Raw genomic sequence first — 16104 nt, 5'->3', positions numbered from 1 at the left:
CTGTAGACACTGGCCTCCGCCAGAGCCACAGCAACTTGGGATTGGAGCCGCATCTGCGACCTACACCACAGCTCACGGCAACACTGGATCCTTAACACACTGAGCAAGGCCAGGGATTGAACCCGCAACCTCATGGTTCCTAGTTGGATTCGTTAACCACTGCGCCACGACAGGAACTCCAGATTCTTCTATTTTAATGCATAAAAACCTTTGAACAAATCAGTCTCGACAAGGAACAGGTCGTGATAGAAAAAGTCAGAATAAGAGCTATTTTCCATGTTCAGAACATCTAAGAAATCATTTTTGATTATTACAAAAGTTTATTTAACAAAAGAATTCAGTAAGAAAATGTATAAGACTTGGCTTTCATTGCAACAAATGCCGGAGAGAGGGGAGAATGTGGAAGCAGTTGATTTCTCTGGTGAGCAGAGCCACTGTTCATACTCGTTCCAAGGCTTCTAACATGATGATACTGTTTCCTCGTATTACCTAAGAAAGTGAATTTGAAAAGAACAAATTCATATTTAACAGACATAACAGTGATGATTAAAGAATCTTCACCAAATCTTTAATGGTTTTTCAGTTATTAAATGTTTGTGAAGCCTTTTTTCCCTAGCCACAGAAACACGAAATAATCTGTCTTTTAATAATAACATGAAGCCACTAAGCTCTTCATAATCAGATGCACATTGATTGAAGGCTTTTTGAGATGCCAAGTTTCCAGTGGCCCATTTCACCTAAATGGCAAGACTCAAATGAACATGCCCATTCCTGCCCACTAAGGGATCCATAAGTTGATAGGAAAAATAAATACGTAGGATATGTCTATCAGTTTAGGGGTGTAAGACCACTTCAACCAGGATGGAAGTTGGAAAGAAGCAGACTTTCTGAAGATGACATTTTAGCTGAGTCTTGAAAATTGGGTAGAATTTTGTTAGGAAGATAGGAATTTCTAGACAACTGAGATTAAAAGGTGTTAAGGGGATAAGGAAAGAACCTAATTTGAATAGAGTTAAAGGTTACGAAAGGAAGCGGGGAACAAAGTTTGCACCTGATCTTATAAGGCTTCAAACACCAATCTTAGTGTTTGGAAAGCATCATGAAACCAACAATGAGCCAGTGACAGTTTTACAGTTGGGAGGAGGACCACTGTTTTGGCAAAAGCATATATAACAGAACGGGGAGGGGGAAACCTAGAGGCAGGAAGAGAAGTTATAAAAAAATGGCCCCAGGAGCCCAGTGCCTGACACAGTGGCCCTTTCATAAAAGATAAGCGAGGGTACTCATGAAAGCATAGGTGAAATGCTAGTAATGAGCTCAAGAGGGATAGAAAAGGAGTTCCCGTCGTGGCGCAGTGGTTAACGAATCCGACTAGGAACCATGAGGTTGCGGGTTCGGTCCCTGCCCTTGCTCAGTGGGTTAACGATCTGGCGTTGCCGTGAGCTGTGGTGTAGGTTGCAGACGCGGCTCGGCTCGGATCCCGCGTTGCTGTGGCTCTGGTGTAGGCCGGTGGCTACAGCTCCGATTCAACCCCTAGCCTGGGAACCTCCATATGCCGCGGGAGCGGCCCAAGAAATAGCAGCAACAACAACAACAAAAAGACAAAAAAAAAAAAGAGGGATAGAAAAGACAAAAGACCAAAAAAAGAATACAAATTTAAAATGGAGCTATAGAAGCACAGAACCAGCAAGAAAACCCAAATCCTAAAATATGCAGCAACATAAAGTACACAATTTTTACTACATTCTTAGGGGAACCCTGGGGTGGAGTGGAGTCTTAAGAAAATAAGATGAGGTGGGGCTACTGACAACTCTGAGGATGTCTCAGAAGAGGCTAGTTGAGACATCATTAGGTAAATAGCCACTGGACAGATCTCTGAAACAAATTATCTAGACTTCAGAACACATTCTTTTTTTTTTTTGTATTTTTAGGGCCACACCCTGGGGCACATGGAGGTTCCCAGGATAGGGGTTGAATTGGAGCTACAGCTGCCAGCCTATGCCACAGCCACAGCCACAGCCACATCAGATCCGAGCCGTGTCTATGACCTACACCACAGCCACGGCAACGCTGGATCCTTAACCCACTGAGCGAGGCCAGGGATCAAACCCACAACCTCATGGTTCCTAGTTGGATCCATTTCCGCTGCGACATGATAGGAACTCCAGAACACACATCTTAATACTGTCCTTAGAGTATTAAATAATTTCGATGGCCTCAATGAGTCACTGAATTGGACAAGGGAATAATGAAGCCAATGTAACCTGTCTCCATAGCCAAGTAACCCATGAAAAGGCAAAACCATAACTTATCTACTTTCCCTTAGAAAAGCCACTCTTTTATTTTCTTTAGAATTAAAAAAAATTAAATAAAGACAATTGATATATTATCATTATTTCATTTTCTAAGTGTTAACTCAGGTGTAAGAATTAGTACCTACTAATACAAACTTTAATTTCTAGTCACACAACAAGCACCAGAACTGGAACAGCAGACTGTCTACCAACAAGTGCTCATAATTTGGTACTACTTTTAACCAATTTCCATGTAAAGAAAATGGAAAAATTTAAGCCTGTCAAAATTTAAGGGGGAAATGACACAATCCATGATCTAGGCTTAATTCCTTCTCTGATAAAATTCTGAGAAGTGCCGCACAATTCTCTAAAAAGTTATCTTTCTAAATTAGAACTGACTTTTAGATGTCAAATCCTTCTTGAATCTTTTTTTTTTTTTTTTTAGCAAATCTGTTGATATGAAATCAAATCCTAATCTACCCTCTATGAGAATGAAGATTTCCTAATCTGCAAGAGGAAAGGCTAGAGAGAAATCGTAGGGTATGAAAAAACTGTTTTTTATTTATTTATTTTTTTGTCTTTTTGCTATTTCTTTGGGCCGCTCCTGCAGCATATGGAGGTTCCCAGGCTAGGGGTCCAATTGGAGCTGTAGCCACTGGCCTACGCTGGAGCCACAGCAACTTGGGATTGGAGCCGTGTCTGCAACCTACACCACAGCTCACGGCAACGCCGGATCGTTAACCCACTGAGCAAGTGCAGGGACCGAACCCGCAACCTCATGGTTCCTAGTCGGATTCGTTAACCACTGCGCCACGACGGGAACTCCTGAAAAAACTGTTTTTATAAGAAATACTGCTAATGATTTGCCCATAGTTTTTTTTTTTTTTCTCTTTTCTTTTTTGGCCGCCATGGGGCACATGGAGTTCCCTGGCCAGGGATCAGATCTGAGCTGTAGTCTTGACCTAAGCCGCAGATGCCACAGCTCTTTCTCTTTAAGCTGGGTCCTTAACCCACTGTGCCAGGCCAGGGATCAAACCTGGATTTGCCCATAGTTTTAATCACTTTCAACAGAAGCCTAAGGAGCTTGATTTACATGAAATGTGTAGGGACAGGCAAGGAGCCTCATATTTAGAGACTCTAAGCTGGCTTTTCCAACCCTGACCACTGATTTGCTTTTCAAAATGCAGTAACAGAAATACACTTGAAACAAGCAATAACACAAACCTTGGAAAGGGTGATTAAAAAATTACACCTCTCCACTGAACGAACTTAATGAAATAATAGCATTTGTAGCAAAATGGATAGACCTATAGTTTACCATACATACTAAGTGAAGCAAGCCAAAGACAAATACCATATGATATCACTTATATGTGGAATCTAAAATAAGATACAAAAGAACTTTATAAGGCATAAACAGACTCAGACATGGACCACAAATTTGTGATTGTGGGGGGACATTCAATTTTAATGTATATCATTGGAGACAAACTGGGAGTTTGGGATTGGCAGATGCAGGTTATTACGTGTAGAGCAGATGAGTTACAGATGGGGTCCTGCTGTATAGCACAGAGAATTGTATTCAATATCCTGTAATAAACCATAAGGGAGAAGAGGAAAAAGAATATATACATATATCTGAATCATATATATATATATTCTTTTTCATATAAGTACTCTGGATCAGTGATTAATCTCTGCCTTTTGTTAGAATCACCTGGGAACGTTAAAACCTCTATGCTGCATCCCAGACTAATCTGATTCTAAAATATGGCTAAGACTGAGAAATACTGCTTTAATGAAGGAACAAGTATGGGCCTCTATTATAGAATAAAGCTCAAAAATGATTTTCAACAGCTCTTTCAAGCCCAATGACCTCAGTGGGTTCTGTGTAAGATTCAGATCTAATCTACAGATAATTGCGATATTATCCACAGTTGAATAACTGCCATATGTTAAACTCAAAAGGAGATGGAATGTCTAATCTTACCTGTAATTTACCTAGCTTCAATTTAATCCAAGAGTTTGGTAGAAGGGAAGCTAATACTTACTCCAAAAGAAAAATCTCTAAGAGAAATTTTACTATCTCTACTCACCACCATTCCAATATTATTCTGTTGACCACTTGTTGCCATCTCCACACATTCATCTATCACAAGGTTCATAAAGGGGTCAAATCCTCGCAATATTCCTTGGACATGTCTGCCACCATTTAATTTCACTATATGAAAGGAAAAAGAAACTTTAATAAAATAACCATTAACTATCAACTAAATGATTCATTAAAAATTAGGTGAGATAAAGCGCAAGTATCTGAGATGTATAATCTATCCTTACTATATGCCAGGCACTGGGCTAAACATTTTCCATTTATTTCCATATTTAAACTTATTAGAACCCTATGAAGTAGAATTATCCTAACTTTTTATGAGGGAACTGAAATACAAAGCTTTTAAGTAACTGGTTCAAGATTATAGAGTTACTGTACAGCAGAGCTGGAATTCAAACTGAAGACTGCTTAAAGGAAAAAACTTAAATTTACAAATATCATAAAATGGGAAATCCTGTTCATTTGTTAAGGTGAGAGGGCTCATATGAAATAATGAAAAATCTAAAGTATTGCAAAACTTACTAAATATAAGAAGTAAATAAAGTTGTTTAGATAGGATTTTGATACACCTGCTTAATTAATGGATGTGAATTAGAGGTTCTGTGCACTTTGAACTTTTATAAAGTTGCTCCAAATACTATATACTGTCAAGAGACATGTAAAAAGCAATTTAATAATAAAAAAACACCCCAAAATAAAAAACCAAAAAAACTTACATGATAATTTCTTGTCCATAAATCTGAAAAAGCAAAACGGGCAAAGATTATGCAACTGATTTAAAAAATTTAAACATGAGTAAGCACAAAAGTAGGTATAATCAATATAATCTGCTAAAATTTACACAATAGAAATAATGCAATTTAAAAGAGTAAAAACCTTGTAGTGATGTAAAGGATAAGAGAGTGATGGGCTACCTTAGTTAGCACTAACTGACCAATGTGATTTAGGAAGGGGAAGATGATGATTACAAATGGAATAGTTTCAGAATATTTTAATGTAGATTGAGTCTTCATACTGATGTGAGTTATAAAAACATTCTTTTTCTTTTTTTTGTCTTTTTGCCTTTTTTAGGGCCGTTCTCGAGACATATAGAGGTTCCCAGGCTAGGAGTCTAATCCGAGCTGCAGCCACCAGCCTACGCCAGAGCCATAGCAACACGGGATCTGAGCCGCGTCTGCGACCTACACCACAGCTCACGGCAACGCCAGATCCTTAACCCACTGGGTGAGGCCAGGGATCAAACCCGAAACCTCATGGTTCCTAGTCGGATTTGTTAACCACTGCACCACAACGGGAACTCCTAAAAACATTCTTGTTGTTCGATACTGATTCTTTTTCCTTCATCTTCCTTTTTTTTTTTAGGGCCACACCTGTGGTATATGGAAGTTCTGAGGCTAGGGGTCAAATAAGAGCTGTGGCCTTTGGCCTACACCACAGCAATGCCAGATCCAAGCTGCATCTGTGTCCTATGCTGCAGCTTGTGGCAATGCTAGATCCTTAACCCACTGAGTGAGGCCAGGGATCGAACCCACATCCTCATGGATGCTAGTCGGGTTCTAAACCCGCTGAGCCACTATAGGAACTCCCTGACCCAATATTCAATGACAGAATCTTACGACCAAAACAGAAAAACAAAGATTTTGTTATATTTTGGTTATTTTTAAAACCAAACAAAGTTGTGAAGAAATCAGAAGGTAATCAAACCATATCCAATCCAATGGATATTTTATTTTATATTTGAGACAATACATAGTGTTTTATTTAATATTAAGCAACAATCTTAAATGTTCAGGATATTCTCCAACAACCAAGTATACTTTAGCAAAATAAATGCATATTGAAATTTTAAATAATTTGAATTAAGCAACAAAATTCCATATCAGCAGGGTAGTATGAGAATATGAAGCCAAGGGCGTTCCCGTCATGGCTCAGCAGAAGTGAATCTGACGAGTATCCATGAGGATGCAGGTTGGACCCCGACCTCGCTCAGTGGTTAAGGATCTGGCATTGCCATGAGTTGTGGTGTAGCTCACAGACACAGCTCTGATCTGGTGTGGCTGTGGTTTAGGCCAGGGGCTACAGATACAGCTCCCATTTGACCCCCCACCTGTGAACCTCCATATGCCGTGCGTGCAGCCCTAAAGACAAAAAGAATATGAAGCCAACAAGTCAAACCAGTTTTTACCTCTTTGCTGTAGGCTAGAAAATATGAAACTTCATTCAATTTTAATGTATATAATGGAGAATTCAAAGATAAATAAGACATGAGGCCTGAAGAAGGTGTAAGAAGACAGGTTTTTACAAATAAAAATATATAGTATGACATGTAAAACAATCAATTTTACTAGGATGTTATAAAAAAACACAAATATAACACATATGAACTTATTTTATTTAATCCTTATGAAAGCTTTTTAAGTTATGCATTGTTATTACCACCAATTAACAGATGGGGGAACCAAGGCCCAGAAAGGTTAAGTAAAATTTCCAAAGTCACTCAGCAGTGAAAAAGTTTGAGCAAAATCAAATGGTTCAGTTTGGCCCAAGAACATGGTACTCAAATATTAGTGTGTGTAATATTTGGTGCTTGGATTTCAAATGGAGGAGCATTACTGCTGGTTCAAGAAGTCTGGACTTTATTATGCAGATGGCAATAAGTTACTGCAGCAGCATCAGGCATGGCTAAGATTACTGAAGCATGTGTAAATCAATCCATTACGCTGTACATCTTGAACTTACGTAGTGCTGTATGTCAATTTTATCTCAAAAAAACTGGGGGAAAAAAAAGACTACTTTGGCAATGATTTTTAAGAGGGGTAGGAAGAATATGATTGGGCCAGGGTATCTCAACCTTGGCATAATGACATCTGGGACCAGATAATTGAGTGATGTCCAGTGCACTGTAGAATATTTAGCAGGAACCCTGGCCTCTACCTACTAAACACTGGTAGAACCAGACTCTCTACACCACAGTTAAGAACCACAGAATTGTATTAAAAGCAGACGGAGGATATAAAAATGCAAAAAAAAAAAAAAAAAAAGGTTTCGGGCCTCGTGGGTGGCATGCGGAAGTTCCTGGGCTAGGGACCGAACGTGAACCACAGCAGTGCCATGTTGGATCCTTAACCGGCTGAGCCACGAGGGAACTCCAAAAAAAGAGGTATTTGCGATAAAGGAAGAAAAAATTAAAAGTCATTTTGGAGGCAGACCTGGCAGGATCTCACAATTATTGAAATCTACATATAAGAAAAGAAAGGTAATTAAAAACTCTCATTAATATCTTAAGAATCAAAAAGGAAATCTTACCAAGAACACCCCCCCCAACAAAAGACCCTTCTCTAATTAGAGAAAAATGAATGTTCTCACGCATTCCAGTTAACAGAGCAAAGTATCACACATTCAAGTTTAACCTAAGTACAAGAAATTAAGAAAAAAAGAACGGGATTTCTTTTTTTTTTTTTTGTCTTTTTGCTATTTCTTTGGGCTGCTCCCGCGGCACATGGAGGTTCCCAGGCTAGGGGTCCAATCGGAGCTGTAGCCACCGGCCTACGCCAGAGCCACAGCAACTCGGAATCCGAGCCGCGTCTGCAACCTACACCACAGCTCACGGCAACGCCGGATCGTTAACCCACTGAACAAGGACAGGGACCGAACCCGCAACCTCATGGTTCCTAGTCGGATTCGTTAACCACTGCGCCACGACGGGAACTCCCAAGAACGGGATTTCTAAGTTAAAGCTCAAAGGAACCACAAACACACTAAGATGAAGGCGGCTTTTGAATTTCTCATATACTATCAAAACAATTCCATTCCATCCACCTCCTTAGTTCCTTACAGAATTACTGTCCAACCACCTTACCTCGAACGTAATGCTACTCAAGGCGTTCAGCTAACTGTGGTATTCAAGACCTTTAAGTAACGAAGGATCGAGTGCCAGAGACCCGGCCAGGAACTCCGGCCTGGGAGGCAAACCTGCAGACGGAGGGGCCTTGACGCCTTTGAAAAGCATGCCCACCAGGCCGAAATACAACATTTGCGCAGGATGAAGGCCCGGAAATGCGGGACGGTGGCCCGGATCGCGGCGGCCGCCAGTGGCAATACGCACGGCAGACACACTCTCGGGAAATGGCTGGGGATCCAAGGAACTCAAGGCCTACAAAGAAGCGGCCATTTATGCGCGGCCCTCATGCATACTTACTTCTTCAACTCCGGCGGGTGAGCTTTGCTCATGATGCCTACTCCGCGAACTCAAAGAAACCTCCAAACAGAATTCGTGTTCTCCCTCACGCTCCAGCGGTAGGCCCGGCGCTTTGCGTCTGACGTCACTGATCCCGTTAGCCAATTGATTGTTGGCCGCTTTCACGTTTCACGTCGCGATACTTAGGAAAATCCTGAGCTCGCAGATCAGTCCCAAGCTTCCGTTGTGTCGCCAGGGATTGGCTAGAGCGGAGGGGTGGGGCCTCCAGTCTTTATATTCCTCTTTGTAATTGGGTTGCTGTTCCTGCCTCTAGCATTTGAAGGACGCTGGTTAACTCATTGTCTTTGTGGGTTGCAAAGTTTGTCTTGACGCTACCAAATGAAAATAAGCTCTGGAGGGGTAGGCTCCTAAAAATTTTTTTGGCATGTGTGCGCATACTTCCATGTGTTGTTCTTCCCTTTGTTGTCCTCTGCAAACACTGCGGTTTTTTTTTTTTTTTGGTCTTTTTAGGACCGAACCCTCCGCATATGGAAGTTCCCAGGCTGTGGGTCAAATCTGCGCTGCAGCTGCTGGCTTTTGCCACAGCCAAAGCAACGCTGGATTCTTAACCTACTGAGCGAGGCCAGGAATCAAACTAGTATCCTCATGGATACTAGTCCGGTTCTTAACTCCCTGAGCCACAACGGGAACTCGTTTTGTTTTTGTTTTTGAATTTAGCAAATTGAAGGTTTGAGGCAGCCCAGAGTCCAGCAAATCTCCCAGCGCCATTTTCCCAAGAGCATTTGTTCACTTTGTGTCTGTGTCATTTTGATAATTCTTACAGTATTTCAAATTTTTTCATTACTGTATTCGTTATGGTGATCTGTGATAGGTAGTCACACTAAGAAAAAAAAAATCTTGTGACTTGCTTTGAGGTATTTGCTTCACTGTTGTGGTCTCCAACTGAACCTGTGGTATTTTAGTATTCCCACAGGATGTCATGCTACAACTAAGGTTCAGTTAACGACCTCTGCACCAAAGGAATAGGGTGAGGGGGCCTCAGTCTCCAAAAATTTTAATCTAGAGGTCATAAGTATATTCCCCATGGACAGTCCTGCAGTGCTTCCAAAACCCCACTTAACTGTACCTTGCCCCTCTTTATAGTATGAAGAGCAGCACACAGATGATTTCTAAAATATTGATTTTCAAGTCAAAAGGTGTAAAAAATGGTCTGATTTGATCCTAGTTAAGTTTCCCAAAAGAGGAGCAGCCCACATTTATGAATCAAGAATAGGGATTATAGAAGACTTAGACCAAAATAGAAAAGCATTGGTTGTACAACTGGGCAGCAGAAACTGACAGAACATTGTAAATAAACTATAACAAAAATTTAAAAAAGGGAAAGCATTGGTGATTTTAAGTAGGGATGGTTCTACAAGATTCAGTTCATTTCTTAGATATATAAGTAGAGACAAAATTATCATATATCTTACTCAAAAACCTCGACATTGCATTTTCTCTAGAGGAGTGATATCGGTCTTATCTTTTCCACCTCTTGCTGTTAGTGTTTAATTGAAGCTAGAGACCTGACATGAATATTGAATTTCTTTTTCAGCCTTATAGTTTGTTTTATACTAAAGGACTTAAGTTTGTAGTGCCCTAGTCTGCCCTCAAAGACTCTTCTCATTTACAAGCATCTGAACAATAGCACAAAACTAATTTTCACTCCCCTGGACCTCTTAAATTTATTTCACACATTACAAAGAGAAACATCCTGAAAAAGTTATATATTCACTGCCCAGATATAAGGAAAGAAATACAATGTGGAAGAAAAAATTAAACCTTATTTATTTTTAAAACCAAACCACTAGGAAAATATATCACGGTCTTGAAACAGCGAACAGACAGGCTATATTATCATTTCAAGTAATAAGTTGGTAAAAAGACAACAAGGTCCTTATCAAAACAATAAGGTGCCAGAACTGGGGCAGGAAACAAAGGCCCTGACAAAATTGATATTTGGTAATGAGGGGCTGTCCCTCTTTTCCAAGAAGTCACAGCTGACCCCTGAGTTGCTTACTTTTTCTCCCTTGACCTTCATGTTGCCAAGGGATTGTCTCAATAGAGCCTTGTTATTTCAGGTGGCAAAGTAAGCAATACTGGGTTTAGGCTTTCATTCTGTTTTATGAAAACCAGATTTTTCCAAATCCAGTACTTCACAACTCTCTTAATTAAGAAGATAAAAGTTTCTCTTTCACTGTTCACGCCTAAGTCCTAGTATACAGCACAATCAAGATCCCCTTCAAGGGTGAGTGTCATCGTAAGATTGTTCTGTCCCTCTGCTAAAGCCTTAGGGCCCATGGTGGCTACCCGTGAAAGGGAAGATTTGCTTCCCATACCAGTGTGACATCACCTCTCATATTTTTGCAGGGTCTTCAGGCTGAAAGATGTAAATGTGTGAGCATTTTAAATAAGGCACATCTACATCTCAATGGTCAGAAATGAATACTCACAAGGACCCTTTCAAAGTTCTTATCCAAACTACCGCCCAACTCCACGTCTTAAGCTAACTTCATGCCCTTGTGTATAAAAGAAAACCAAGCAAAACAAAACCCTGGAAGCCCCCTTCCACCTCCTAAACTGGTGACCTTGCGAATCTTGTTTTACTATAGTCTGTGGAAAATGGCGTGTTGGATCAATGTGTTTTGATCCTTCTGGTAAACAGGAGGTTGGCTGGCAATAAACAGAAACACCTCTCACACTCCACTGGACCACAGGCAGGTTAGAGGAAACTGCCAGCCTGTTGGTACCTGGGTACCAAGAGAATCTGGTACCTCGGAGGGCTCTGGTTTGCTACAAGGGAGGCTCCCCACTGCCAGGATAAGCACTGGCCACATGAAACTGAGGCTCTCAGAAACTCTCTCATGCAAACCCTGACCCAAATTTTAGCACCAGTTTCTTTTCCATTTCACTTTCTAGGACTGAAACACAAAGGAACCAATATCCAGAGGCAAGTGACAGAGGCCTTAAACTTGCTGCCATCCATAATTTTCTTCATTCATAAACTTTGCTTAAAAGACCCAAAACCCCCATTCCTCTTTTTAAATAGATTCCTGCCCTCTGCCCCAGTGGCCAACAGCAGACTTCTATTTCCCCATGGACGAGAGTGATTCCTTCATCTTCTTGGTCATGGTTGGGATGAGGTTCATGTGGTCATCCACACACTTGGTCACACAACACTCCAGCTGCCGCTTCACCTGGAGCTCCTTACTCCCTGCGTCTATTGAATCTTTGGCTTTGTCGTTGCAGTGCAAAGTGCACCGGGCCAGGCGGTCCTGGGACAAGAAGGGAAAGAGTAGAGAAGCCTGAGAGACTGATCTTTATTTGCCAAGTGCTTATCCCGGGCCAGGCTCTGTGCCTGTGCTGTATTTTGGCCTGATACGTGTTACCTTGATTAAAGGGACCCTATGATGCAATTAACTAAGACTGTCCTGACTGAAAGAGATGGTGGCACCGTAAGGGCCTGGACAAAGCATTACTAGAAAGCAGATGAATGACAGAATTAATTGTACAGAAGCTCCTTCCAGGAAGTAACTAGAGGCTACTGTTACTCAATTAGAGTTTCAAACATCTTGATTTTTATAAGGTCTGTCCTTGCTATAGAAAAACACTCAAGTTGGAGTTCCCATTGTGGTTCAGTGGGTTAAAAACCCGACTAGTATCCATGAGGATCCCTGGCCTTGCTCAGTGAGTTAAGAATCTGGTGTTGCTGCAAATTGCCGTGTAGGTCACAGATGCATCTCAGATCTGACATTGAATAGGTGTAGGCCAGCAGCTGCAGATCCGATTTGACCCCTAGCCTGGGAACTTCCATATACCGTAGGTGTAGCCCTTAAAAAAAAAAAGAAAGAAAAAAAAATCACTCAAGTGAACAAGATTTATTGAATATCTCCTATGTGCCAGGGCTCTTCTGATGTTGGGGAATATAGCAATAAGTAAAAGAGATAAATTCTGGCCTTCACTTGATATATTCCAGTGGGAAAAGATGGAGAAACAAAGTAAGTAAGTAGAGATGTTGAAGTGACAGCTGGATATGACTCTGGAGATCAGAAGTGAAGCTGGTGTAGAACTATGAATGCAGGAGTTGTCAGCCTTTAGTTTTTTTTTTTTTTGTCTTTTGTCTTTTTAGGGCCGCACCCACGGCATATGGAGGTTCCCAGGGCTAGGGGTCGAATCGGAGGTGCAGCTGCTGGCCTATGCCAGAGCCACAGCAACTTGGGATCCAAGCCACTTCTGCAACCTACACCACAGCTCACGGCAACGCCGGATCCTTAACCACTGAGCAAGGCTAGGGATCGAACCTGTGTCCTCATGGATGCTAGTCAGATTCGTTAACCACTGACCAACTACAGGAGCTCCGAGTTGTCATCCTTTAGACAGTAGTTATAGCTGTGAGATTAGAGAACTAGATGGAAAAGGGAAAAGGTCCAAGGCACTCTAATGCTCCTCAGAGGTTGGAGCGGGGAAAAGCCAGTAAACGAGAACAGGAAAGGAGGGCCAGGGAGAGGTGGAAAACCAGGAGAGTGAGGCATCCTATCCTGGTGGCCAAGTGGATAAAGGTTCTGAAGGAGAGCAATCCACTGTGTCAATGATGCACGTAGGCTGAGTAAAATAATGAGAAATGACCCCTGGACTCAGCCCCATGGAGGAACGTGGCAAGAGTGGTTCCGGCACAGAGGAAGAGTGAGTCTGATCGGAGAGGACTGTGTAGTGAATGCAAGGAGAAAGTTATATAGTAATTCAAAACTCACATTTTGAAAGACCTCTCTGTAAAATGAGGTGTCAAACACAAAGAAACCCTTCAGCGTTCCATGATCTTGGAGAAGTTATGCTTTCATAGTGTCAGTTATTTTGAAGAATTTTATATGAGATGTAAAAATGTACCACATTAGAGATAATTTTTCCATGTTAACAGAATCCCAGGCTATCAAAAACTGGGTCAGAGGTAGGCCCTGCTTTCCCCAAGGTCCAGAAAACTATAACTTGAAGGCAATAAAATGAACTTGTCGCTACCCTTTGCTCTGGAGAGGGATACCGGTGTCTCTGAGTAACCTCAAGAGAGGCTTATGAGACAGGCATCATCGTATCAACAATAATAATGCTTCATATAAATTGAAGTTCTTTGGTGGTCCATCGGGTTAAGGATTTGGCATTGTGGAGTTCCCATCATGGCTCAGTGGTAACCAACCTGACTAGTATCCATGAGGACACGGGTTTGATCCTTGGCCTTGCCCAGTGGAGTACCTCACCGCCTCCTTGCATTGTGGATCCCACAATGTTGTCGTGGCTGTGGTGTAGGCTGGGAACTGCAGCTCTGATTCAACCCCCAGCTCCAGAAACTTCTTCCATATGCTGCAGGTGTGGCCCTGAAAAAAAAAAAAAAAAAAAGGATCTGGCATTGTTACTGCTGTGCCTTGGGTTGCTGCTGTGGTGTGGGTGCGATTCCCTGGCCTGAGAACTTCCATATGCCCTGGGCACAACCAAAAAAAAAAAAAAAAAAAGCCCTCATGTAAATGATTGTTCTTCACTGACACAGGAGCTGCCCTCTGCCCTCTGCGCACTGCAGAAAGGGGCATTTGGGTGGGTCAATCCACAAAACGATAGCAAGATCTTGCTCTAATCATACCTTTTTGACTGGCCTATTCCACTTTTCTGGGGATTCTGCTATTGTAAGAATGAATTGTTATGCTTTAAAAAGCTTCATACTGTACAGTATACATGCCATAGTTAGTGTCTATGGGGGAAAAAAGCATAAGCCTATTGGTCATGAACTCCCTTTTACATTGCTTTTATGGAAAATTCTTGTGGTGCTCTACCTCCAGGACTTTTTCCAAAATTTTTTTTTCCAAAATTTAAAACCCTGTGAAGTCTAATGGTCATAGGACTGTCACAAATGTTAACACGGAGCCAAGGCACTAAAGCCAAGAGTTTTGAACAAATGCTTGTCATCTCCTGCAAAAGAGCAACCTCAAGGGCTAGAGTACTCTGATTGGGATATTGCTCACCTGGAACTTCTCCAACTCACTGGTGACCAGGGCCTGGGCTTGAGCCAGAGGTGCATGGCAGCGCTCGATGCACTGATGCACCTGCTGCATGGATGCCTGGCTGTCCTCACAGCAGCCAGCACTGCACCGGAACATGAGGCCCTGTGGAGGGAGGGCAGAGAGAGATTAGGTAGGGAAGCCTCCAGGGCAGAGATGACCAAGGAGTGCAATAGAGACCAGGAGTGTCTATACCTGTACCTCTCCTTATAACAGATTTCAGGGCCTTAAAGCCATGAATGGAAATATTATCCTTGGTGCCCAGTGGAGTACCTCACCGCCTCCTTGCTGCTAACTCATTGGCACTTGTGGTATTGAAGGCTGAGTGGACAGGAAAGGTGGCGAAGGTCAGATAAAGCCAAGTTCTGAAAACGAGGAGCCTATATCACAGGATTCAGAGGTCAGCAACCTAGTAACCTACTCCCACCAGGGGGCAACTGGTCTACTAATTGACTCCAGGGTCACCTTTACAAGGGAAACTCAAAATTCAGTTAGGAAAGAAGGACCAACAGCCACAAAACATTTAGGGGATCAAAGCAGAACAGCATATAAGCTGTGGAGCCGGGTTCGATGCAACAGAACCGGGCATGACCTGGCCATTGAGAAGGCCTAGCGCTTTCGCCTTTCCGGTCTTTCGCCTTTGGCCATGCTCTTTTTCCGGCCTCGGGCTACTCACCTGCAGAAGGGGCCACGAAAAAGGGGAGGTGCGGGAGGCCGAACGCCTCACATGAGAGACTTTTAACCCTGGTCCTGGAACACCCCTCCCCCCGCCTGGTCTAGGGGACAAACGGCCCTGCGCGTGGCAAGAGCGCACAGATTTCATCCGCTCAGTCGAAGCTTCAGAGGTTTTGTCTGAGGACGCCGCGACGACCCCAAGGACATCGCGACCCGGGTGTGCGGGGAGGAAGGCACTGGTGCTGGATATGGCGCAGCGGCTGCGGGAAGGGGCCAGGAGTTCCGGACCGCTGGGGCTCCCCCCTCGATCGGCCTCCGCCCGGCTACCTGCATCTTCCGGATGTTCTCTCTCTCCAGATTCTTCACCATGGAGTCCACTGCCTCCTGCACCCGGAGCTGCTGCAGCTCCGCCATGGCGACCCCAGCTGCTCCCTGCCGCGCCGGCGCCCACATGGAGTCAGGCGCACCGGCCCGCCCGCTCCGCGCAGCTTCGCGGGTCACAGCGGCGCGTCCTTCCAAGAGCTCACGCCGCCGCCTAGCGTCCGAGAGGAGCAACTGCACGCCAGGAGGCCTGCTCCAGCCCCACTCCCTGGCCCCGCCCCCATGCGTCAGCGATGCTCGCGGCCCCCCCCCCCCCCTCCCCCGGTTATTTGGGCTTCTTCATTTGGCCCGCCCACCTCTGTCCTCTGCGAGAGCTCAGGGAAGGTTTTTTTCCTCTTTCTCTGCCTTCTGTCCCTCTCCCTTTCC

General features: G+C 43.2%; 2 protein-coding genes across 2 annotated transcripts; both read right to left on the bottom strand.

Annotated features, from left to right (window-relative positions):
- Positions 1 to 300: 300 nt before the first annotated feature.
- SNRPG (small nuclear ribonucleoprotein polypeptide G) lies at positions 301 to 8741 on the bottom strand. Its single transcript, XM_047781837.1, has 4 exons — positions 8603 to 8741; positions 5121 to 5143; positions 4391 to 4515; positions 301 to 489 (listed from the first exon to the last, which is right to left on the bottom strand). Exons 1-4 carry the CDS (start codon positions 8632 to 8634, stop codon positions 439 to 441), a joined length of 231 nt encoding a protein of 76 aa, XP_047637793.1. The 5' UTR covers positions 8635 to 8741; the 3' UTR covers positions 301 to 438.
- A 1664-nt stretch (positions 8742 to 10405) lies between these two features.
- On the bottom strand, positions 10406 to 15886 carry FAM136A (family with sequence similarity 136 member A). The gene is made up of 3 exons (XM_047781836.1): positions 15685 to 15886; positions 14647 to 14787; positions 10406 to 11916 (listed from the first exon to the last, which is right to left on the bottom strand). The coding sequence occupies exons 1-3, from the start codon at positions 15808 to 15810 to the stop codon at positions 11728 to 11730; spliced, it is 456 nt and encodes a 151-aa protein (XP_047637792.1). The 5' UTR covers positions 15811 to 15886; the 3' UTR covers positions 10406 to 11727.
- Positions 15887 to 16104: the final 218 nt, after the last annotated feature.

Source organism: Phacochoerus africanus, chromosome 5 (genome assembly GCF_016906955.1).
Source record: "Phacochoerus africanus isolate WHEZ1 chromosome 5, ROS_Pafr_v1, whole genome shotgun sequence".
NCBI lineage: Eukaryota > Metazoa > Chordata > Mammalia > Artiodactyla > Suidae > Phacochoerus > Phacochoerus africanus.
Note: the sequence above shows the minus strand (reverse complement) of the source record. Positions and strands in the feature narration are given on the sequence as shown.